The 26,505-nt window shown below is 34.4% G+C and overlaps 1 protein-coding gene across 2 annotated transcripts in view; it reads left to right on the top strand.

Moving 5' to 3' along the window:
- Parg (poly(ADP-ribose) glycohydrolase) overlaps nucleotides 1–26,505 on the top strand; it is a 123,633-nt gene that overhangs the window by 52,311 nt on the left and 44,817 nt on the right. For both annotated transcript variants that reach the window (XM_076834510.1, XM_076834509.1), the window contains exons 8-12: nucleotides 4,154–4,246; nucleotides 8,015–8,172; nucleotides 15,487–15,566; nucleotides 19,066–19,126; nucleotides 23,003–23,078. In XM_076834510.1, the coding sequence (XP_076690625.1) occupies nucleotides 4,154–4,246; nucleotides 8,015–8,172; nucleotides 15,487–15,566; nucleotides 19,066–19,126; nucleotides 23,003–23,078 (468 nt within the window). The remainder of the gene's footprint in view (nucleotides 1–4,153; nucleotides 4,247–8,014; nucleotides 8,173–15,486; nucleotides 15,567–19,065; nucleotides 19,127–23,002; nucleotides 23,079–26,505) is intronic.

Genomic DNA, 26,505 nt, shown 5'->3' with positions numbered 1-26,505 from the left:
TTCTCTTTTACTTGAATCTTTTCCTCTTTCTGACTAACTTGAGAGACCTCCTCATTTACTTGAATCAATATGTCTTCTCCTTCCTCTACCTTTGTCTGAATTGAAGGTTTTGGACTAAGCAAACAAGATACGAACGTCCACAATGGCAATGTGCCAGCTGGCAGAGTTCCTGGGCTGTTCTTTTCTATTCTTTTTAAATCTTCACCATGATGGTTCCATTGTGATATATTTAACAACTCCTCCTTAAAAAGCCATGGGCTACATTTTTGCATTGTATCAACGTATGCCCTGACTGCTCTTGATTTTACTGGGATGCCTCCTTCCTCTAACAATTTACTTAACACTCTTTCGGTTTGTTTTTTACTAATTTCTGATCCCATATTTCTACTATAATACAACCCAACAAGATGACGCCAAACAAAACCGAGACAGAATGAAATAAAAATGGAACCACACAAAATCATTATAACCTTTCTATCCTCCTTACATGTGCATCCGTCCTTTCTCCCTATCTGTTCCTCAGACGTAAATAGTTTTTCCTCAGAAGTGAGCGGTTTTTCTTCCGTCTCACTCATCTCCAGGGACAGGCAACTTAAAACAAAAATGAAGCAAAACAAAAGAGGAATCTTAAAATGGCTCCCCATCCTCTCACCCTGCCCTCAGGGGCGAGCGGTTTACTTACCCTCAGTCGCTCCCCGTGCGAGCCACCAAATGCCGCAGTCTGGCTGGGCACAATTCAGGAGCCACTTGTCAAAAGAAACTAACTTTATTTTTAGAACTACACAAGATAAACAAAACAGCTCCTCAGGAATAAAACCCTCAGAGCCCAACTGCCACCACCGGCTTCCCACAAGCCACACACTCCAACAACCTCTTCCTCCCACAATCCTCCTGCTCTTGAGGCCGATTGGCTGGGTCGCATGGGCGGAGCCAAAAAAGTCCCCCATTGAGCAGCTTCGTGGTCTGAAAGGGCAGGGAAACAGCCCAATGAGCATCACCGCAGAGGAGCCAATCAGCTAGATGTTGCTGGGGCCGCTGTGAGCCAATCATCAGCTGGTAGTCTGAAAGGGCAGGGAAACAGCTCAATGAGCATCTCCACAGAGGAGCCAATCAGCTAGGTGTTGCTGGGGCCGCTGTGAGCCAATCATCAGCTGGCAGTCTGAAAGTTTGCTGGAGCCCCTTCGGCTGTGGCTCTCAACAGTGAATAAAAAATAATTCATCATCAAAAACTAGGAAAATCTCAACTGAAATGAGAAAAGAAAATGAATAGACACCAACTCTTGAGATAACACAGGTGTAAGAATTATCTAGTTAGGATTTTAAAGCAGCCACCACATGTATTTTAATGACAGTAGATTTCTCATCAGAAAACACGGGGACTGGAAAGAAGTAGCACAAAGCCTTTGAAGCATTAAAAGGCTTCCATGAGCAATTAATATCATGCTTGAAACAAACAAAATAGAGTCCCAATAATAAATAAATGCTCTGAACAACTAAGTGGAAATTTTAGAATTGAAAATTCCATTAACCGAAAAAATTTTAAAATGCTGTTTATGAATTCATTGGAGAGTGGGCATAACAGGAAAGAACTGATCTGACTAATAGAGAGAAAAAGACAAAACAGAATAGTGTAGAGACCCATGTGACTATAATAAAAGATCTAACCTTCATGTCATTAAAATACCAGAAAGAGAGGAGAAAGATAGTAGGACTGGAAAAATATTCAAAGAAAATATAGCTGAAAACTTTCAAATTTGGCAAAACACATAAACCTGCAGAATCAGAAGTGGAGTGAACCCCATACTGGATAGACCCAAAGATATTCTCAGTAAGACATATCCTAGTCACATTTCTTTAAAAGCAAAGAAAAAATCTTGAAAGCAGAAAGAGAAATGACACATTTTCAGAGTAAAAGGCAGCTTTATTTGTGTATTAGGCTGTTTTCCATTAGTATTTAGCTTATAGTTCTGGAGGTTCAAAGACTGGCATTGGTTCATCTCTGGTGAGGGTCCCTTTGGCTGTTTCACATGCAAATGAGCACTATGGGAGCAGTATATAAAGAGACCAGAGAGATCACAAGAAGCTAGAGTGACCAGGAAACAGCCTTATTTCTTTTATATAACAACTCTCTCAACTAACTCAGGGTCCCAGGAAAACTACATTAATATAATCCCTTCTAAGGCTCACACTCTTAGTGATGTCCCAATAGGCTCAAGCTCCTGAAGGTCTTACTACTGCAATGAGGACCACTCTCACAACCTGTGAATTCTTGGGGAACATACTTGAACCATATACAAACTATAGCCATTTCAAATGCCCAAAACTGAAAGCAAGATGCTCCTCAGTTGGTGAAAGGCTTTACAAAGTATATGGTATTTATATTATGGAATGCAATGACTGAGAATGAACTATTGATAATTAAAATTACTTGAATTAATCTCAAGGTTACTATTCTGAATTAAAAAAAATCAATTTGAAAGAAAACAAAACTGATTTTATTTGTATAACATGACAGTTATAGAGATGTAAAACGAATTAGTGGTTGCTAAGGGTTAGAAAAATCGGAGAAAGAAAATGAGTAATTATAAATGGGTAGTATGAGATCTTTATTGTAATGGAATACTTCTGTATCTTGATTTTGGTCATGGTTTACAAATATACACACATGATAAAATGGTATAGAATGATAAATATTGTACCAGCATTAATTAACTTGTTTTGATTTTGTGGTATATTTGTATAAAATCTAATCATTGAGGGAAGCTGGGGAGAGGTATACTGAACCTCTCTATACTATTTTTGCAACATCCTTTGAATCTATAATTACTTCAAAATAAAAAGTTTTAAAAAGCAAAAAGATAAGTTATATTCTGGAAGAGTTTGAGTATTTTAAACAAGTATTTTAATATATTAAAATGTATTTTTATATTTTCAGAGACAGGAAAGCAAATATTTAAAGTAGTAGAATGTCTTCTAAGTGTTTTGGGTTTTTTGTTTTTGTTTTTTTTGCAGCACTGGGGATTGAATCAGGGACTTAGGCATGCATGCTAGGCAAGCACTCTACCACCAGCTACTTCCCCAGCCCTTTCTTGAAATCTTACTCTGAGACAGGGTCTTGATAAATTGCGCAAACTGGTCTCGAACTTATGTTCCTCTTGCCTCATCCTCCTAAGTATCTGGGATTACAGCATGCACCACTGCATCCGGCCTAGCCTTTATTTTTATCAGAGTTAAAGAGGCTTATTGTGAAGAGGCAATCATGTTGACTACTGTGAACTCCTTTTGTTTTTGTTTTTTTATAATGTGTTGACTTCCCTTTAAGAATTTAGGTCTTAGCATAAATTCCCATTTCCCCATCACCACTAGTATAAGCCTTACTGCTGCCTCCTCATTTTTCCACCCTAATTATCACATTCCTATTTTTTTCAATAGAATGTTGTAAACACTATTTATTTCTGGGCTATGATTGCTTTTCTTCTTTTGTATTTTTATTTTCTTTTATAACTTTTTATTTTCTTTTAAAACTTTTTATTTTCCCCTAAAGTAACAGTTGTCTCATGTTCGCTTGCTTACAGAGATGGAAATTTTTAATTTATTTCAAATTATGATATGGGAATTGTGATTTTAACTTCCCAAGTGTACCTAGAAAGGGAAAATTCTAAGATCATAAGAAACCTCGTTGTTTCCTACCCAGTAAAGTTACATTTTGGTATATACTGTATGCTTTGAAGTAATTAGTGTAGCTTTTATTGTGATTGCTTTAAGTTATAAACTTCTGAAGTTCAATGGGTCTTTTAGAGCTTCTGAGAGTCATTGGTTGTCTAGCAGTTTTCACTTGGAGTAGTCAAGGGCAGAATGTACTCTTTTTAATTTATAAGTATTGTATTTGATAATTAAGGTTTATGTGAAAGATACTTGATTTGGGGGGTTATTTCTTTTGGGGGAGCATTAAGGTATATTATATATAAAAGGAAATAAATTTGTAAGTTTATTGGTACTTTAGTTAGTGTGATTCTACATGTGTTTGTTAGTGATGATAACATCTTACGGGCTTTCGTGAAAAATAAATTAGTAATTTTATAACAAATATTTGTTCATTGGTTATTACCCAGTGTTTATTATTATTCACGTAACATGTTTTGTTGGTTTTCAGGTACTTGAAGAAGCAGAAGCTCAACATTTATATCAATCCATTTTGCCTGATATGGTGAAAATTGCACTCTGTCTGCCAAATATTTGCACCCAGGTTAGTGAATTTAACTTCCTCACTAGTCTTTTTTTTTTTTTTTTTTTTAATTTTGTAGTTGTAGGTGGATAGCATGTCTTTGTTTATTTTTTCTTTTTAATGTAATGCTGAGGATCGAATCCATCGTCTCTTTACCACTAAGCTACAATCCCAGCCCCTTTGTAGCTTTCTTAAGACTTACAGTTGGATGTTTTTTAAATTCTCATGGTCAAAGTCAGAAGAATGGTAAGGAGAAAGGTGAGGAACAGTTTCTTCCCAAGAATATGATAATTTTGCTATGTTAAGGGAAAGGTTAGAGGCTAGAATGAATACTACAAAATGACATTAAAGATGCAGTGTTCAATTTTTGAGCTTCAGTTTACATTGTGGACATTTGTTTACTTAGACTTCTTTTCCTCTTTTTGTTTAAACAGTCTCTGTCTTTAAAAAAATTAATCATTATTTCAAAGTATAATAATAGAATTGGGATATTTTATTTTCAAAACAGCTTAATACTATATACTACTTTTTTTAATTAATTTTTATTGTTGGTTGTTCAAAACATTACATAGTTCTTGATATATCATATTTCACACTTTGATTCAAGTGGGATATGAACTCCCATTTTTACCCCGTATACAGATTGCAGAATCACATCAGTTGCACATCCATTGATTTACATATTGCCATACTAGTGTCTGTTGTATTCTGCTGCCTTTCCTATCCTCTACTATCCCCCCTCCCCCCTCTCCTCCCCTCTTCTCTCTGTACCCCCTCTACTGTAATTCATTTCTCCCCCTATACACTCCTTTACCGTCCTCTAAAGTGATATATTGTTAAACCAATGAGTTTATGGTACTTTTTTAAAAAAATAAAATAATTCATTATTGCTTTATTTTGTTTGGAATGTATTAATTAGATATTATTGCTACATAACAGATGACCTCAGTAGTGTCTTAAAACAATTCACATGTGTCATCTCAGTTTTTATTGGTCATGAGTTTAGGAGCAGCTTAGCTGAAAAGCTGTGGCTCAGAGTCTCTCTTGTAGTTAATAGTCAGGATGTTGGCCAAGGTTATGGTTTTGTAAAGGCTCAACTGGGTCTAGAAGGCCCACTTAGTTGGCTTACTCACATAGCTGGTGGCAGGATGAGTTCATGTGGACCTTTCTGTTAGCTTATTGGGTATCCTCTTCCAAGAGAGAGACTGAGGAAGCTGTAGTACCTTTTTGACAAAGTTTCCCAGAGTACCCAGTGTTGCTGCCACTAGTTTTCTACTTATTAGTATCTGGTCACTAAATCTAAATCATACTCAAGGATAGGGGCTTTTCACTTTTTAAAAGGAAAAGTATCAAAATATCGAAGAATTCATGGACATATTTTCAGCCCTACATAGAAGATTGTTTTGTTCTTCATTTTTCTTCCCGTGTTTCTCACAATAGTGGCTTGAATTTGCCTTTGTCTTTTATTTTTTGGGTAGCCCCCTTTTTGCTAGATGCTAGCAGGATTCTTTAATACTGTTACTCCCACAGGGCCCTATGAACATTGTGGGTTGAAATGTTTCTGATTATGTGGGATGCCCTGTCCCATAGCACACCTCAAAACCATAAGCATAGTCATTGGAAAAACCCAAAACTACCCACACCTGTCCAGATGTCTACTTGGGACCATGCCATCTTCAGTAGAAAACCAGTGAATGTTTTCAGCGTGCCACAGTTATTAGCATTTAACTGAGATGTTTTCAGGGCTATATAACTTTAATTTACCTCAGTAATACATTGTGTTTAAATTAAATTTTATGCCCCGTGTGGTGGTACATACCTATAGTCCCAGTTATTTGGGAGGTTGAAGCCAGCTGGGCAATTTAGCAAAACCCTGTCTCAAAATAAAAAAATCAAAATGAACTGGGGATATAGCTCAGTGGTAGAATGCTATTGAGTTCAATTCTTAGTATTACCACAAAAAAAAAAAAAAAGTTTTACGTTAGACAAGAATTTTATTTTTTCTCTCTCCAAAAGGGAATTGAATCCAGGGAGCTCTGCCTCTGAGTTATATCCTTAGCACTTTTTTTTTTTTTTTTTTTTTTTTGTATTCAACCATCATTTATTTAGCACTTTTTAATTTATATTTTGAAACAGGGTCTTGCTAAGTTTCAGAGACTGGCCTTGAACTTATAATCCTCCTGCCTCAGCCTCCTAAGTAAATGAGATTATAAATATGTGCCACTAAGCCTGACTGAAGGAAATACTGTTTAAAACAACTTTTCTTAGTGCTTCTCCTGGAAATTGTTTGGTTATATTCTTGGTTATTCATTTTCTGTTCTCTCCTTTCCTTACTTTGTAAAATGTCTCATTACCTTATAGCTTTTGACTTTACTTTTTTCCCTCTGAGGCTTTCTTGCCTTTTACCAGCAGAGCATAGTTTATCCTGTAGCACTCAAATATACTTCCCACATTGTTTTTATTTTATGTCTTTACTTTATATTCTCCTTGAAGAGAGATCCTTTTTTGAGGGGAGTGTTTTTTTATTTTTGGAACTGGGGATTGAACTCAGGGGCACTTGACTGCTGAGCCACATCCTCAGTCTTTTTTTGTATTTTATTTAGAGACAAGGTCTCACTGAGTTACTTAGTGTCTTGCTTTTTTGCTGGGGCTGGCTTTGAAGTCATGATCCTCCTGCCTCAGCCTCCTGAGCTATAGGATTACAGGCATGTGCCACTGCGCCTGGTCTCTTTATGGGTCTTGTGTGGTGTTCATTAAATGCTTTTTAAATTCAGTGTGTAGTTCGTAATCAACTGTATCTATCCTTTAGGCATGAATCACTTCTCTTCTCCCTCATGCTATAGGACACAAAGTTTCTATTTTTCATTTAATGACATATTTGTGATTCAAAAACATCTAAATTTGTAAGCAATAATAAGTCACTGGGTAGAACCAAATCAATTCATGGCTGCCAGCTTTTTCTCCTGGATGAAAACAACTTTTTTCTTCCAATAAGCTGGAAGTTTGTCTTTGGTTGTACTGGTTATCTTTTACAAACATTTAAACATTTAAAAATAGAATAAAATACACTGAATATAATTCTCAGGTCCTATGGATTGTATTGATAGTGGAAGTCAATGAATTTGGGTTTGGTGCAAGTAGAAGACATTTTAGACATAAAATATTTGAAAGAAAAATGTTCTATTGTATATTTCTTGATTTGGGATGTTTGATTATGTAAGAAATGCCTATCTTGTTATAAATTATATATGTTTTTGCATGTTCTATTAATTTCTTTAATAAAATTGTATTTGGATCTCATAAAGAAATTGTCACTTGTACGATGTGATTTAGAATAAGAGGAACTGTGTTTTCAATTATTTTCCTTAAGTCATTAGGAATAAGAAATATTGCTCTGACAATTTTTTTTGTATAAGAATAATATTTAACTTATGTAATAATACCTAAATTCAGTGTATTTTTTTGTTTTTATCTTTTGTTTTAATTTTTTATTACATGGGTAATGTTTTTCTACTTACTTGGTTAACCACTCTAGTTAAGTAATGTTTTGTGTTCTTTTCACTATCATTGTTATTGGTTAAAAATCTGCAGTTTGTCAAACAACTACATTTTTTCAATCATCCCTGATAAGCAGCCCTTGGCTTTAATAATATTGTTGATTTAAGGATTCAGGAGTGGCCTGAAATTATTCCTGCCTTAATTTAGCAAATGCAATTTGATGTTTCTGCCTTCAGAATTGCTAAACTAATTATTGCTTTTCTTGTCTGTATTTTTTGTTTCCTCCATCAGCCAATACCACTCCTGAAACAGAAGATGAATCATTCCATCACAATGTCCCAGGAACAGATTGCCAGTCTTTTAGCTAATGCTTTTTTCTGCACATTTCCCCGACGAAATGCTAAAATGAAATCGGAGTATTCTAGTTACCCAGACATTAACTTTAATCGGTATGTTTTCAGAACACTTCTTTAACAGTGAAATAGAGAAGAGTGGAAGGAACAATAATTTTGAATAATTTGCCATGGGCTAAGCATTTTATGTACAATTATCTGATTTCATCTTTACTAAGAGTTAAGTGATGTTTTTACCATTTTGCAGGCAAGATAATTAAAGTTCATAGAGGTAAAGAACTTGATTGGGATGCAGGAGCCAGTAAGTCACAGAACTGAAATTTCATCTCAGTATTACAATGCCCATGTCCTTTCCACCTTCTCAGATTATCTTCCTCATCTGAATACTCTGGATTCCACATGCCTTAGTTTGACTGTTCACAGGAATAGTTATTGTACTTTATATTCCTTATATGCTAAAATAATATTAAAGTGGGAGTGAAAGTCATTTCTGTAAAGATCTTGTAAGGAGTATAAAATCATGAGGCTTGAAAAATATACTTAAATTGAAAAGTGACTTTGACATGATTATCAATGTAATATTTTTTAATGGAAGACAAAGAAATGTACAAATGATTTTTGACTAAATTAGCACATTGTGAAAGTGTTGATAAAGCTTCAGATTTTGTCAGTTTTCCCAAATGAGAATAAGGCATCTTTTTAGCAAATGAATATTATTTTTCCCATCCCTCCCATTCTCTGATCCATTATCCTCCAAGTCTTTTTTCTCTCTTCATTTGAGCATTATCTTTATGGTATCTATGAACAGAATGTGAATTTTCTTCCCTAATACCTAATGGGTCTTCAGAAAATTGTTATGTGTTCCTCTTTTCCATTAGGTTGTGTATAATGCCTTCCTCCGCCACCTTTGATCACCCATCTCCCAACCCTGAGGGTGGATCAGTGTGGGTAGTGTGCCAAGTAGGAGGTATGGTCATGGAACAAACCAAAAAGTCATTTTTGTCTTACATACTGTTTTTGTTTTAAACATGGCATGGTGCAGTAACCATTTATTTTAATTTGCCTTTTAAATGAACTTTAAAAAAAAAACAAAACACTTTTTTAAACCAATGTTAGACTTACAGAAAAGTTACAAAAATACCCAGAATTCCTGTATGCAACTCCACCTAGTTTCACCTTATGTTAACATCTTTTGTAACCATAGTTAAATGATGAAAATCAGTAAATTAACATTTGATGTAGTACTGTGAACTGAACTACCAACCTTACTTACATTCTGCCAGTTTTTCTATTCCTTTTTTTCTATTCCAGGATTATGCCCAGCATCCCATATTGCATTTGTTTTCTTGATCTCCTCCAATCTGTTCCTTAGATTTTTATTTTCTTTTATGACTTTGATACTTTTGAAGGCTACTTATTAGTTATTTTGTAGAATGTTTTGTATTTGGCTGATATTCTTTCACAAATAGAATGAGGTCATACATTTTGGGCAGAAATACCACAGAAATATCTTGTGTTCTTAGTGTATCACTTTAGTGGGCTAATGATTCATCTTAGCACTGGTGATCAGCTGCTTAAGGTAATGTCTGCTGGGTTTTTCCACTGTAAAGGCATTCTTACAAGGAAGAACTGTCCCTTTTACTATCAAAATGGATTAATTGATATTACAATCATTATTCATTTTTGCTGCTAAAATTTTTCTAGCTCTGGCTATTAGGGCTCCTTCAGGACTTTTCTTTGACAAGTCCCCATTCTTTTTTTGAGCATAACCTTTTTTTCTGGACTCAAAATATTCTAGGTTTATCCTATATTTTCTGTGTCCCAGTCCTGGAATCAACCGTTTCCCCAAAGATCCATGACTCCTTTTGTTACTGAAAAGTAAGGATGCAGTTTTGAGAAAAAGGAAAAAGAAGTTTTGTTGCTTTGCTATGACATTATAATAATTGCAAATATTACTATGCTTTTAGTTTGAGCACTTTGAAGGATATTTGAAATTAGATTTCCTTAGATCACAGGTTGCAAAACTTGGAATGCAACTTTATAGAGTTGTTAGTTTCCATGAGGATGCTAACTTTGAATTAGCTCTTCGGAATGCTGCCTCTTATGCAATTATATCTCATCAGCTTGGATATTGGAGGCTTGGTTTTTTTTTTTTTTCCATTTCTCTCCTGCTTTGTATTACATATAGTATTATAAACCAGTTATTATACTTTTGTTATCAAAAGCTCAGTCCTTGTCCCAGATGCCAATCCTATAACAAGGACATGGTTTTGACAAAAAAGAAAAAGATGTTTATTGCTTTGCTAGCAAAGGAGAAGCACAGGGGACTCCTGTTCCAGAGGCTGTGATTCTGCCCATCAGGGGGATGGGGGGCTTTTAAAGAGGTGATTCAAAGGCTGTATTCCACTTATTATTCATCAGAATTGCAATTCACTTGTTAATTTGGGGAGATAGTCATTTCTGGTGCCATTCTCAATCTCTGAATACTTAGTTCCTATGGTGGGTGTGTGCTTTGTCTAGGATGGAGAAGAAAGGTAATCCTGTTTCCCCAGAGATTAGAGAGGGGGAGAGATTAGGGAAGAAAGGGAGAAAGGAAGAGAACAAAATATTTTTTTAAAAAAATAAGTCACAGTGGCAGAGCAGCAAGGGCTACAAGCAGAGCATAAGATGGACCACTGTTAAATTTTCATAACCAACTAAACTCCGACAGGGAAACTCTAGGGCTTCTTGGCAATGGTGATTTTATCTTTTTCATTGTTCATGGTGATTTATCCTGAAGACTAAGCAGACCGGCCAAGTGTTTACCTGTTAGGCTTGATGAAAAACAAGGCTCAGCCATTTTTCTTAAGGAAAGGAATATAGATTAGAACAGTGTAAGCACTTTATGCAAATGTATATTGACTTTTTGCTGGGTATTATAGAATATCTTATTTTAGCTCAAGTACCTCAGTTTACTTGACATTATCTGAAATCTTCTAGCTTGAGAATGTTTCCCAATAATAATAGATAATATCTGTTAAGCATTTACCATGTGCTAATCACTGTTAAATTATTTCATACTTAATCCTCACATCAACTTTAAATTAGGTATTGATTAGTTGTTGTTATTTCCATTTTTCAGATTAGAGGAGATGGAGGATTAGAGAAGGTAGGTTACTTTCACCAAGTTAACACAGTAACTGGTAAAATTTAGATTCAACTCAAGAAACAGACTGCTTCTAAAAGCAGTGTCCCTGAACCACCCTCTTATACAGCTCCCTTTGAATGAACAGAATTACTACTTCTTGAACCTTAGTGAAAAGCCTAATGGATGTTTTTTTGGATAGCAGAATACTGAAAATGAATTAAAGCAGGTAGGCCTGTGATAGTCTTATAATTTTTTTAGGAACTCCTTAGCAGCCGGACTTTTATAAGATGGAATGTGTTTTAATGAATCTAAACTAAACAATAGGAATGATATTGATGGCTCACTTTGATTCTATCTATGGAAGTTTTTAGGTAGGGAAGCTTCTTACTATTAAGGTTCATGGTAAGTAAGGGACTTGTCAAGAGAACTAGGACTTGAACACTGCCTTCTGCTCAAACTCAGTGCTTTTCATTATATCTCATTGCCTTTTAAGAGCAGAATGCTCTGAGAGCACTTCAGAAATAGAAGACAACCCCAAATTCCCTTTTCATGTGGCTTAAAAGATCAAGTACCTAATCTAATGAGCTATTTGGTAATCTAATTATATAGCATTTTGTTGTTATTGTGTGTTCTTTTTTGTATAATTTCTATTAAAATGAGTCATTTTTGGCAGTTCAGAGGTGTGCATATGTGTGTGTGTGTGTGCGTGTGCATGTGTGTGTGTTTATGAGTATATTTAATTTCAAATGAGTTATAGTAGCTAGTTGATTGGATAAGAAAAATGGCAAGAGTGGTGGAAGGCTGACGTCAATAAATTGAATAAGTCTTCCCTTTTTATTTATTGTTGTGTTCTTCCAGACCTGCTTAGTTATGTTAAATACCCCTGACCTTTTCCCCTGCTTGCCTTTCAGGGCCTAAACATTCATATAAAGGCTTCCAATGTGATTAGCATTGATGCTTCTGAGATTGCATGGAAACTAGATGGTCAGAGATAAATTGTAGGTCTCTGCAGTGGTCAGCCCAGGAGGCTTTTACATCTGCCTTCCCTGGATTGAAAATGCTTTTGGAGCCATATGGCAGAGTGCCTCACAGAAGAGCCAGAAATGACTTTCCGGCTGGGTCCCACATTATCACTTGCTTCTATTTTAAAGTGGAGGTTATAGTACTTTAGTTTTGATTTACTGTATACTAATGGAATTAATCCTTTACTTAAAATGGCGTGGGTATGTGTGTCTAGAATTCAATTCCAGTAATGTTATCAATATTCCATCCAGGGAAAGATTTTATTAAACTGTGTTTCTCTTTATAAATATGAAAAGAAGGTACCAATTAATAAGTTTCTGACCTTTGATTGACTTCTTCCCTTGAAAATGCAAAATGTTTTGTTTAGAAAAAGAGTCTGGGTGCCTAACTGGCCTTTTCTGTTTCTTTTAAAAATAATTTGTAATTCTAAGTTAGTGAAATGCTAGAGAATCTTCCCTACATGCACAGGGGTTGTTAGTGACCTGGTTTGTGTGCATATTTATATACATGCTGTCAAGTCAAAATCACCTCCAAATATATATGCCCAAAACTAAAAATCTAAATTAAGAGAAAGGTGTTGGGAAGTTAAAAACTCAGATGATGCTTCCTTTTTCTAAGTTCCCCCCCCACCTCTCTGTGAGTATCTGTATCTCATAGGCTCCCTCTTTCTCCATCCCCATTTACATCAGACTTGATTTGCCTTCCCCCATCATCTTGTCTTCCAAGCTTAGACCCTTTGTTTCCTCCCTCCTACTCCAACAGTTTCTCATATTATGTATGAGAACATCACTCTTGTGATGACTTTCATTAATGCTGTTGCCTATGTATTTCTGTTTTCACTTGTTGCATAATAAGATAATGTTTTATTTAGATGGCTATACATAGTTCTTTGAAATGTCATAATAAGCCAAGTCTGAGAATTATCATAAGGATTTAAACCTGCTTTATCTTCTCTGAATTTATCTTCACCCCCTCCACCCCGCCCCCCAAACACAGTTCTTGGCTCAGATGGGAAAGCATATTTTGGTTACATTATGATTTGAAATTAGACATAGAGCAGTAAATAATTGTAATACATTGATATTCTCCTTGATTTGTTCCTTTAAGATTTGGACTAGTAAAGTAACACTCATTTGTAGTGATATAACATCAATATGATATTCTAGGAAAGTCCATATCACCAGGGTAATAAATCTGCAGTCCCAAGAGAATCCTGAGGTTAACAATTTGTCATCATGGTTGTGAAATATGTGGACTTTTATGAAATTTTACAAACAGCTGATTCATACACAGAAGCTAGGGACACTTTCTTTTTGTGGTTTGGGGAATTATTCCTTAAGGGCAGCAGCCATTTTGTCTTCTCTCTGCAGTAGTTCTACTGGAGAAGAACTTTTCCCTCTTAATTGAATTATGCAATATATCAATTCATCTGTAGAAAAAGGTAGTGACTGCTTTTTGTATTCATACTGCTATCATCTATAAGTAATAAGCCTAGAAAAGGATTTTGCAGTGAAGCCTAAAGTATTCATTTAGTAAATCATATTTATTGGTATAGGGTGTTTAATTAAACTGCCAAGTGCCTTCTTCATTTTGACTATCATTTTGATTTAAACAAACTATACACTGGTTGACATATTGCAGAAGAAATCAAGCTGAAACCTGTACTCTCAAAGAGCCTATTTTCAGCTGCCAACTGCATTTTAAGTATGAGTCTTTAATATTTTAAATTCTTTAAATGAGTAAAAATTATCACATAAGCATCTTTGAATTATTTTTAAAAATAGATTACATTTCAGGTTAGGTTAAAATGCTTCCCAACATGAGTATTCTTTTTAGGAAATACTCATATAAATTATCTTGCCAGAAGTTGACCCTGAATACAGATTTCAGATCCTTGTAAACAGGATCATTTGAAATCCGCATTTCCTTCCCTTTTCTTAATTCATTTCAATTGCTCAATAGGATTTTTTTCATGAAATTATTTTTCCTTCTCTGCATAGTTACATAAGCTTGCTCTTCTAATCTTGAAAAATGTTACCTATTTCAGCACTTATTAAAGTGAACTTTTACTTGAAGGGTTTCTGGTTTTAAAGTCAGAGTATATGACTAGAGGCAGAGAATCCTCATCATTTATAGCCAATGAATTTTCCTGTAATTTTTAAATGCCTTTGGAAAGCTAGATTTTATTCCCAAAAGCCTGCTTTTGTGTGAGAAATCTTTTAGAGAACTACTTATTCAGGTCATATGCTTCTAAAGTCCTGCTTTTCTTTCCTCAGGACAAATTGAATTATGTTACCAATAACAATGCCACATCATTTCAAAAAAAACCAAATTAAGTAGTGCAAATCTAGGTTGCTGTAAACTGGATAACATAGGCACTGTTTTGGTAACCAAGCAAAGGATCTATATTAGTCAGCTCTAATTGCCATAACAAATACTATAGCTTGTGTGGCTTAAACAACAAAAATTGATTTTCTTTGAATTCTGAAGGCTAGACATCCCAGACCGAGGTGCTAATGAATTCTGTTCCAGATGTGGACTCTCTTCTTGTCTTATAGACTATTGCCTTCTCACCTTATTCTCACATGGCAGAGAGTCCAGGTGTCTCCCCCTCTTCTTATGAGGACCCCAGTTCTGTAAGATTAGGGCTGTACTCTATGACCTTATTTAACCTTTACTACCTCTTCAGAGGCCCTATCTGCAAATAAAGCCACATTAAGAATTCCAGCTTCAACATATGAGCATTGGGAGGGCGCATTTATCTGTAGCAAGATCTGCTTAATTACCAAAAATTGTACATTCAGTCCCCAGTCTCTTGTCATATCTATGTCTCTCCCCTCTATCATACTCCCTTCACTTCACTACTCAAATGTGGATTTTTTTTTTAGATATTTTTGTTCAGTTATATAACTGCTTAATAATATTATTCATTATAAATAAGTATGTGCCACAGGGAACATGCTGTGCATTAACTGACTGGCTCCGCTTGACCTTGGGAGACTAGATGGTACCTTTTCCCAGGAGGAAAATGGATTGGACAAGTGGGTGGGTAGAGAGTACTGGCTGATTCCAACAGTTTTCAGGGAGCCTGGGTATAGTGGATTTTAGTCCTCTCCAGATGCCCTTTTATCAAATCTGTTTTCTAGTTCTTTGCCATTACCTTCTGGAAGGTGATTACTTAGTAGCAATATAAGTTTAAGTACTTTGTGAATTATTAAGGCATTTTAAACCAATCCTCGTTTATTTTTGGTCTCTTCCAGGTTGTTTGAGGGACGTTCATCAAGGAAACCAGAGAAGCTTAAAACACTTTTCTGTTACTTTCGAAAAGTCACAGAGAAAAGTAAATTCCTTTCATTCTTCTTATAATTTTTCTTACTGATGAGTACAATTCAAAATTAAGTGACATGTGAAGAACATTGGTGTTTAAAATACTCCTTACTGCCCCAAATACATTTGAACAGTAGTGATTCAATGTTATAACCTTGATTTTATGCATGTTATGGATACATATAAATGTGTACTATGAGTGTACATGGGTTCTATGTACTCTGAACTCACCCATATACTATAAAACCTGCAGTATACATGAAGGAATTTTTATGAGTAAAAATAATAAATTAATACTTTTAAAAGAAAGTATATTAAACAGAAAATATATATTGGATGCTGTTTATTTAAAGAAGCATTAACTAGTTGAACTTCATTTGTAAAGGCCAATTAGTTAATTGTTTCTTATTCATTCATCTCTTTTGCTTCCCCCAATCCCTTTGTAGAGTTCTTGTAAAACTGGATTGTAAGTGTTTACATGTCTTTCTGCTTCTATTGGACCATATTTACTAGAACTGGATGCCCAGACTGACCTGAGGCAACAACAGTAAATGTCCAACAAATGCTGGCAATGACTATCTGATAGTGGACAATACTGTTACTCTTACCTCAGGAACTAAACGACATGACCAAGTTTAATACATCTATGGTTCAGTTTCTCATCTATGAAATAAAATAATAATGATAATTACCTCACAGAATACTTGGGGATATTAAACAAGCATATATATGCTTAAAGGGCTACCTTTACTGCAAGTTGATAATAAAGGAAACCAGAACACCTCATAAGTTTCCTTTTGCTAAATTTTCCTTTTTCTAAATCTAAGTAAGTAATTCAAAGTTTACTTTTCTGTCTTGGGTATCAAGTCATATATACCTTCTCTGAAAGCCAGTTTTCTTTGTGAGCTTTAGGATTTCAAATACTCTGAGGCAAAGCAATTTATTTGTTATTGTTGTTTTTAATTTTCATTAGAAATGTATGTGCCATCATAAATCTTGGGAATTAGGTTGAAGAAATAAACTATAATTAGACATTTTATTTCTGGCTTTTTCACTGTACATGATAATTTAGGTCTCTGTAGAAATAAAATGAAATGTTGCTATAGGTTTGCAACATGTAGCACTAGTAATCTAAGGAAGATATGATAAAGGGACTTAAAGAAATTTGCTACAGCATGATTAGTTGTATTGAGGTCTAGAGCCTACTGAATAGAGGCTTTAATCATCATAGATGGTGGGAAGTGCCATCACATCATATACATCTAAGAATGAGAAAGCACTCAGGCTTGGGGAATCTGTTAGGAAACCTGTTGCACAAAGCATCAAAGTTCTGGCCCTTGATCAAGGATAAATGAAAAATTAACCTGGCTGTGAAGAAAGGGGATAATAAAGAAACTTGTAAGTCCCAACTTTATCACTGCATTGGGGGGCTCGTGGTGAGAATTTTATATCTGAGAATTTGAACCACAGACCGCAAGTATCCTGTCTGGAGTCCTATCACCAGTGTGGTATGTAAAGGCCTACAACAGAGGTTTTAATGTAGTTTCAGTTTGGTGACACCTCCCGATGATGGAAAGAGCAGATGCCCATCTTCTCTGGGAAAATTCTGTTTTAATCCAGACCCATGGCAAGATATCTACGTTATAAAAAACATTTTCAGAAACTTAATAGGTGAAACAACATGCATTTTAGAACTGATTAAACATAATTTCAACAGGACCAACTTTTCATTATGGTTAAACATCTATATTTTTATATTCACAATGAAAATCTTGAGTCAAAGTTTTTAGAGCTTTCTGAATTATTATTTTCAATATAGTTTTAGATAAAGTATCTTATAGTCACATGTTTAAAATTGATGATTCATATATAGTACATATTGTGATTTTTATTAAAAGAAGTATTTGATTAACCAAAATAACCTCTTCTGAGGTAACTTCTGCTCCTTTATGGAAAAAGCTAACGGACATGTTCTCAAGGCATTTTTGTCAGTAATTTTCTCTAGAGAACCTTATACTGCCTTTTCTCTTGCTTTGCCAGCAGTATTTATTTATGAATTTCTTGTGGTCTCTCTCAGTATGTATGAAGGACTTTTAATAATGTTCTTTGCCAAGTGACTGAATGATAAAATAGACATTAATTTCCTATTAATAGAATTGCTTCTCTAATGTTTGGATTGTTTGGCCTCCTGGGAGTTTTAAATATGCTACCCTTTTGTCTTAAAGTTAGTATCTGAAGAATATTTTAAGACTTGTGTTAACAAAAATTGTTTTCTAATGTAGATGCTCCATGTAATTTTTGAGTTGTTACTGCTTGTCCTTGGGAGTAAAGAAATGTGGAATTATCTACAAGAATGAAATTATGGCCAAGCTTCTGTTGGGCTTGACACCATCATCACTAATAGTTCCTGACATCACTCTTTGTGCTTAAGAGCTTTTACTTTCTTTCTTTCTTTCTTTTAACAAAAGAAAACAGAAATGGCATGGCCTTTTTACTTTGTTCTTTTATTTGAAGCAGACAAATTACTTCTGGCCAGCAGATTTATTTTTTGCTTTTGCCACTGGCTTAAAAAACAAAAAAGTAATCCTAACCAAGGAAGGATCCTATCCTCTAAAATTATCGACTGCGCTAATTTTGAGCCTTTAAAGTTTCATCTTTCTTCTCTAAACTCTTAGGACTCAGTAATTCCTCTTCCAGTTAATATGCATACTTAAAAGTATAGTAATTGCCAATCATCTAAGCTCTGGACTTAGTTGTGCTAAGTCCAAAAGACATCTTTGGCATCAAAGATTTCCTTTTTAAAATTTTACTTTACCATAAAGCACCAGTCTTTGAGTGTAAGGTTAAAGCTTTTCTTTCAAAAGGAGTCTAAAAATTGGAATTTAATTGTCATTATTGTTTATGCTATAGCAACTATGCATTTTTAGTGCTCTTTTTAAAAGTATATTCAGTTTTTAAAATGCCATCAAAGAGTGCCAGCTTTAGATCCTTCTGTTGTGCTGCTACTCGTATAGTTTTGTTTAGTAAGGGCTTATTATTTTATAGATGATGCTCTTAATGTAAGGATAACTATTTTATATCAATGTTCTGCTGTATAGTTGGCCCTCTGTATCTGATCCATCTGAGGATTCAATCTACCATGGATTGAAAATAATCTTAAAAAAAATTACATCTGTACTGAACATGTGCAGACTTTTTTTCCTTATCATTATTTCCTAAGCAATGTAGTATAACAACCTAGCTAGCTTTTATATTTTATTAGGTATTTTAAGTAATCTAGAAATGATTTAAAGTATATAGAAGGATGTGTGTAGGTTTATTTGCAAATATAAGGGACATGAGCATTCACAGATTATAGTATGCACAAGGAGGGTTCTAGAACAAATCCCGCACAGATACTGAAGGACTGTATACCAAGTCTGTGTACTAGAATCAGTATTTCCTCATTTGTTACAGATAATTCACAATTGAAACTTAACTTTGTGTGTGTGTTTGGTTTATTGCTTTTGTAGAACCTACTGGGTTGGTGACATTTACAAGACAGAGTCTTGAAGATTTTCCAGAATGGGAAAGGTAATAATAATAAAAATAGTGTTATACCTTTAGCCTTTTTTTTTTTTTTTAACCATGAGAGGACTTGATTTATAGCCCTTAGAAAGATAGGCACTCAACCTCATAACTGCCCTCATGCTGGGAATATTTTCTCATAAATGCTCTATCAGTAGCTCTCATTGTTAGAAAAGTTGCAACTTAAGTCAAAATCTGCAACTCTTTGGTTTCTACCATTCTGCCTTAGTTTTGTCTTCTGAAACAAAGTTTTGTTTAGAATTAAGGAGTTTTGTGTGTGAAGACACTATATTAAGTAAGAACGCCAATATTTAAATGTTCTTCCTTACCCTCTTTTTGGTTAGTGCTTGTATTTTATGACTCTTCTTTCTGGAGCACAAGATTGGGGAAAGTTTAAAATTTAGTTGGAATATAAACAGTAATTATTTAGAACTTATCTAAGTGGGGAATTTTAAGTTTGGCTCTCTGTATTCTTGGCAGATTTTATGTTGTTGCTAATTCATTAGGGTTTTAAGATTATTATTATTCTTTGCCTGAAAACACTGAGGAGGTCTGAGTTAACTCAGATGGTAAGATCTTCAATACTCTGAAATAGCTAATACATTTCCAGAGGAAATTTCCAGTGTATTTAAAAATGTGGATTGACTTTTTAAATAGGCGAGGACATGATCAAGCATACTACATGTATGTGTGTTTTTAGATGTGTATTTTATATTAACCACTGCCTCCGTATTTTCACTAGTAATTTTTATCTTAGTTTGTAGTTGTTTTATTTGAAATTAGTGATGGGGGGAATCACTCTTAAAGGAAGTTAACTTGAGAAGATATCTGCTTAGGTGGCTTTCCTGTGATGTTTTCATATCCATCAAAGGTGTTTGTGAAGAAAAACTTACTTCAGTGCATAATTGAGATGATTAAAAAGTGGATAAAAAGAATAAACAACCTGAAAAGCGGGGTGGAGAGTAATAGAGCCAGAAAAGGAGCACAACATATACAGTGTTTGAAAGCATGGCATATCAAAAATGAGAGAGACCCCTGAAAGTCATGTAGTCCATCTGCCTACCAAAAATACTATCACCTCTATAATACCTTCAACAGATAGAGACTGATCAACTTCACTGATGGGAAATTGACTGTTTACCTCAGTCTGTTCCATTGGTGGATGCTTGTGTTATAACTTAACATTTTATTCCCTAAAAATGTCTGTCTTCTCAAAATAAGCCCGCCTTCCATTCCTGGTTCTTCCTTCTGGAATTAGAATAAATCTAATATATAATATTCTTCAACATTCACCCCTCCTTCAGTATCTTGAAAACTTTTTCTTGACAGTTCTAACAGTGAACACAAGTCCATAGTATACTCTTTTGGGAATTCTAAACCTGCTTTGACATACTCCTAATCATTGGTTTCTCTCAATATGGTGCATAGAACTAAAAGTAACATTCTCCTATATCATCTGGCCAGACCAAAGTACAGAAGATTGCTTTTCTTCACTTTTCTATTAATCTCTAGAAGGAATACAAATGTTGTGTTCATACCACTTTGTTGTTGATTTTATAGATCATTCACAGAGCCTATTTGACATCAGTGTGAAAGGACATACATTTGTACATCATTGTTGGAAATAAGGAGAAGTCAAAATGCAGAGACTTGCAGACTGCCATGTGAAAGATTATCCCCTTAACTTTCATAGGCAGAATTTAATTTGGTACTTTTTCTAACTTATTTATATTTCATTGATCTCTCTTTTTTGTTGTTTTTCTTTGTTAGTTTTAGCTGCTTCATAAGTGGGAGTTGGAGAATATAATTAAAATTAGTCTTCCAGACTGCACAGAACCAGAAACGCATATGCATTTAAGAAGGGAGGATGAAGAAGAGATGAGGATTGTTGATTGTCAAGAATAAGGAGCTACATGGGTGCCAGAAAGTCCATGGCTTTTCTGTATCCCAGTTTCTGTAACATTAGTTAGCCCTTTGATCCCATCAGCAAATAACTTAACCAGGCTTCATTAACTGCAGAGAGCCAGAATCATTTGTCTTTGATTCTTGGGACAGGAGTGTAGAAGCTTTGCTGGGACTAAAATAGGAGACCTGTTGGGAAGTTGAAGAATATTTGAAACAAATAAAAATAGTTTCTAGCAATTTCATAATTACAATGAGAACTATAATATAAAGTTAACAACTTCAGCCATGGAGAATAGTTGCCAATTGATGGGAGTTCTGTTTTGAAGTCCTGACTGACATTCCAGAGATTTCTGGACCATGCTTCTTTATGTTTTCAGTAGTATCCTCACAGGTGGTCTCTGAATAAAATGGCTAGGAAAGTAGGAACAAGAAAAGGAAGTTTTTTAAAAAAATCAAACCTATGGACTGTCTACAAGGGATTGTATACTTTTTTCTAAAATTATGGTCTAATTGGACCAATGAGATGTATTACTTGGGTTCAGATCTTTGTTACATTGTTTACTTGCCTGAGCAGGTTACTTAAAAACTTTCTGTGCTTTGGTTTTCTATTTCCAAAGGAGATCATATGGGGTTATTTTGAGAGTTAAATGAGTTAATACAAATGAAGCCCTTAGAGTAAAACTTCTACTGAATTACCTTCTTGGGTTAAAGTTAACAGTCTATTAGACTGAAGTTTTGCTAGAAATATATTTGGACTCATTAAAATTAGGAAGCCGATCTCAGTAAATAAGTAGTGCTTCCCAGTTAACCTTTTAAATTATTAGTTTTTAAAATGTAATCATTCTCCCCTTCAAAAAAAGTTGTTGCTACCCTTACATAAGGAGTTGGGTCTAATCTCTACTACATTCTATTATAATTTTATGTATGTGTGTATGTATTTTGGGAACTGTGGATTGAACCCAGGTGTGCTTTATCACTGAGTATATTCTTACTCTTTTTTATTTTTGAGACAGGGTCTTATTTAGTTGCTGAGGATCTCACTAAGTTGCTGAATCTGGCCTCAAACTTGCTGTCTTTCTTCCTCAGCCTCCTGAATCACTGAAATTATAGGCATGTGCTACTGTACCCAGCTAATTTATATATTTTATGCAGTAAGAAATCGAGGGGAAAAATCTTGTAAAGAAAAAATATTATTACCAAATGCTATTAATTTATTTAAATTGATTTTTAATATACTATAAGGCAGGTCAACACCTCAGTGACTGTAGCATTTTTGAAAGGAAAAGAAAACAATTGTGTTTTCTGAGTGACTTATAGGTCCTAGGTTCATCTTTCATCTATTAATATGAAAATGTCACAGATCAGGATTTGTATAGCATGTATTTTCATCAAGACACCCCTTCACAAACACATGTAAATAGAGCCCATTGAGAATTGTATATGATTTATTGCCAAATTTTCTACATTTTTTTCTTAGACTGTGAACTTGAGCATAATAGTTAAATATCATAGATCTTCATTTTTTTTATATCTTAACAAGTTTCTCGGCTACCTAACAGAAGAGAAACTTTGATATTAAAAAGAGGAAAAGCAGGTTTCAAAACAATGTTTTGTCTAATTTTAATTTAAATATGTATCTTTGTAGATTTTTTTAATATTTATTTTTTAGTTGTAGTTGGATACAATACCTTTATTTTATTTATATACTTTTATGTGATGCTAAGAATTGAACCCAGGACCTTGCATGTGCTAGGCGAGCACTGTACCGCTGATCCACACCCCCAACCCCTTTTTATAGATTTTTAGAAGGAAAAGTTTGAGAGATTCAATACCAGGAATATTGACAGCAGTCATCTATTTCTGGCTTTTGAGATTTGGAATTGTTTCAATATTTTAGATACCTATATTTTCAGATTTGTCTGTAATGAATTATTTATCATTAACAAAAAATTAAGGGAATATATTTTTATATTATAGATGTGACAAACCCCTGACACGGTTGCATATTACTTATGAAGGTACCATAGAAGGAAATGGACAAGGCATGCTACAGGTAGGTAAATCTCTGTTGTTTGTGCGCATGTTGAAGACTTTTTTTCTTGTCAAGCTTCTGACAAAAGGAAATTTGAAAGGCTGTTTATTTGTCTCCTAAACTGATTTAATGCAGAGAAGCATCATGGCAGAATGGAAAGAAACACCAAACAGATCACTTTGACAGCCTTGGTAATGTTGTTATTTGCCAGTGTATGCTCTCTGTTTCTTACATGTGCCTGTTTAAAAAGCCTTTGACAGAAAGTCCCAAGATCTGGACAACATCAGTTCCTCTTGGTTCAGACACTGATTGTAGATTGACAGTGGAGAAGTTCCCAGGGTATGTTCTTGACAAGCTGTCACAGGCAGTTTTGTTCTTTGTTTTGAAGGCTCTTGCCCTGCCCCAAATGATGACCAGCTTGAGATGTTTTTCTGCCACCAACAGCCTTAGGTCTAGGAGGCAGACATCTAAAACTGATTGATAAGAAAAGCTTCTCTCCTATATATAACAATTTTAAGCACATGAGCTCGCTATGCTTGCTAATGTCTTTTTTCCTGTTAGAGAGCAGGTAATTCTGTCCATTCTTCAATCTTTGTAATTATTTTGTAACTGTCATTAGTTAAAAAAATATTTTTAGCAAAAGAGCTTAACAAAACACTTTATATATTTAGCTTTAAAACCTAATAATACCTAACCTGAGCATATATTTTGCTTTTGATTTATAGCATTTTTTTTTCAAAAAATTCACTAATCAGAGACAATATATTAGTGATTTGTGTTTTTATCCCATTTATAAGAGCATTGTAAACTTAGTTTTCTCTGAAAGAAGCTTGTGTATTATATCATTTATACTGGGGATTTTTCTTCTTAGATCCTTATTTGGTGCTTATATTGGGTTAAAAGCTATAAAGAAAGCAATGTTGAGAAAATAGTTGAATTTAACTAGACTGATTTGTGCATAGTTATGATATACATATGTTCCAAATGACTGATGAATCAGATTCTTTTTAGAATGGCCTTTTATTTAGACATATCTGTAATCAAAATTTTAAAGGAAGTGAATTGTGTTTTATTTCAGATCACCTTCTCCTAGTAATTACTTGAACTTGTAAACAAAAGTATTTAGGAAAATTGAATTGACAGTTTGTCCTGGATTTAACATTTGTAGAAACAAAAACCTCCAAAAAATATTTTAATATATGTACAATCATATACTTTTTCTTCTATTCAAAAACATAATTTCAAAATGTACTTAAAAACTGTTTGAAATGAATATTACTTCCCCCACATTCCCTTCTTTATGAGATTATTTTCTCCATTAAAGTCTTGGGTAAACTGGGGTATTCTTAATACATATGAACTGAACAGAGTTATTCTTAGTTAGCACCACAGGAATGCTGACCTTTTATTACAGTATAATTCAACAGGGAATTACTTAACAACAGTTGAAGCTGAGATTCTCCTCACTTCCCTGAAATATATTATAGATGAAATATGAGACCTCAGTAGATTAAAAGAATACCATAAAGGCTTCTAGCACTATTAATTGTTCTCCCAACCCATGCTATATCTCCCCAGGAGATCAGGGAATATTGTATTGCAATGCTTCAAAGCTCCTTGGGTAGCACATAAATTACATTATGCTGAATGGCAACAACAACAAAACCTCTCTAAGGAGCATTATCATTTCTCTCTTTTTATCAAATTATAATTCAGAAACTGAATAATCTGAATAAAGTAGCGTTAAAGTAAAGAAACTTATAAAATGAGTGATTAAAAATAAAGAAACACTAATATGCTTGTTTTCATGTACTAGAACAGGTCTATCACCTGTTATAGAGAGCCTTTTATTAAGAACTTTTTTATTTTATTTTATTTTTTTTCACATTTTTTTTATTGGTTATTCATAAGAACTTTTTTAAGTAGCAGAAACTTTTATTTTCTTAAAGACCCCTGTTTTTAGAGGCATATTGAGTTTTGTGCATTTATTTCTATGTACACCTTGCAAATAACGAATTGTTGACCTTTTATTCAGTAAACAATAGCATTCACATTGCATGTATTTCATGATCATTATCAAATAGTACATAATTGGATAGAGCTTGTATTTTATTTGTTCTGTAACTTATTTCAGTAAAAATTAAGTTATACTGATCCCAACTCTCCTTGGTCTCTTACTTGTACTTCTAGTAGAATTACACTTACAGGCACTCAGTATGGTCTCAGTTCTCAAATGCACTTCATTTCATTTCATTTCATTTCTTTGCTGGGTCTTCCCCCCTTACTTTGCCCCTGCTCTCATAATGCTTGTCATCTGATTAATTGCTTTTTTTTTTTTTAATGTTACACTTTTCCAGTTTATTTTTTAAACTGTAGCCTGAAGTATCTTACTAAGACACAGGTCCAGTTGTCATATGAATCTTTCTCAGAAACTTCAAAATTGAGTCAAAATTCCCTAGACCCCAAACCACTTTATCACCAACTATAACTATCCACATGATGTATTTTACAGTGAAGCCACCATAATTCCTCTCATGTAGCTGTTTACATTTGGGTTTCTCCCTGTATCCCTTGTATATCTGTTGCCTCAGGCTATATGTTAGCTAACTCTGGATCGAATGCCATGTTCTCTTGTAAAGCTTTCCTAATCTTCCTCCCATGCTCAGATTTAGTTAATTCTGTTATATGAAAAGTAACAAATACATACTAACATGCTCTTTAATTATCACCTTATCATTCTGCTTATGTTCCTGACTCCCATCCATCTAACTTGCAAATCCTATGAGGCCAGGAGCTGAGTACTTCTTATTCATCTTTGTATCCCATGGTTCCTACCACAATACTCAGTAAATATTTATTAAACAGTTTAAGCCACAAATCATCCAGTCCCTAAAGACCTCGTGTAGTAAGTAACCAATCTAATTAACATTTTCATCAAAAATTGTTTTTCTATATAAGCTGAAGAGTTACTGGGCACCCCCTACCCTCCAGCACCCCCCCCCTTTTTAGTGCTGATTACAAATACAAACCCAGCTAGGTGCAGTGGTGCATGTCTATATTCCCAGTGACGCAGGATGCTGAGGCATGAGGATTATAAACTCGAGGCCAGCCTCAGCAACTTAGTGAAATTCTGTCTCAAAACAAAAAAGGACTAGGGTTATAGCTCAATGGTAGAGCATCCTTGAGTTTAATCCTAAATGCCACAAAAAAAGAGAAAAAGAATACAAAACCAAATATATGATTTCCAAACTCATTTTAAGAATTTGTTGATATATTTCCCTCAAGTTTAATCTCCAGGACCACACATACACACACACAAAAGAGTAAAGATTATTTTGATTTCTGTAAGTTTCTATATACTTTCACATAGCAAAAGATTTACATTCTTTTGGCAGGAGTTATTGGGTTTTTTGTTGTTGTTGTTTGTTTGTTTGTTTAGACAGGGTCT

The sequence above is a fragment of the Callospermophilus lateralis genome, chromosome 15 (assembly GCF_048772815.1).
Source record: "Callospermophilus lateralis isolate mCalLat2 chromosome 15, mCalLat2.hap1, whole genome shotgun sequence".
Classification (NCBI taxonomy): domain Eukaryota; kingdom Metazoa; phylum Chordata; class Mammalia; order Rodentia; family Sciuridae; genus Callospermophilus; species Callospermophilus lateralis.
Note: the sequence above shows the minus strand (reverse complement) of the source record. Positions and strands in the feature narration are given on the sequence as shown.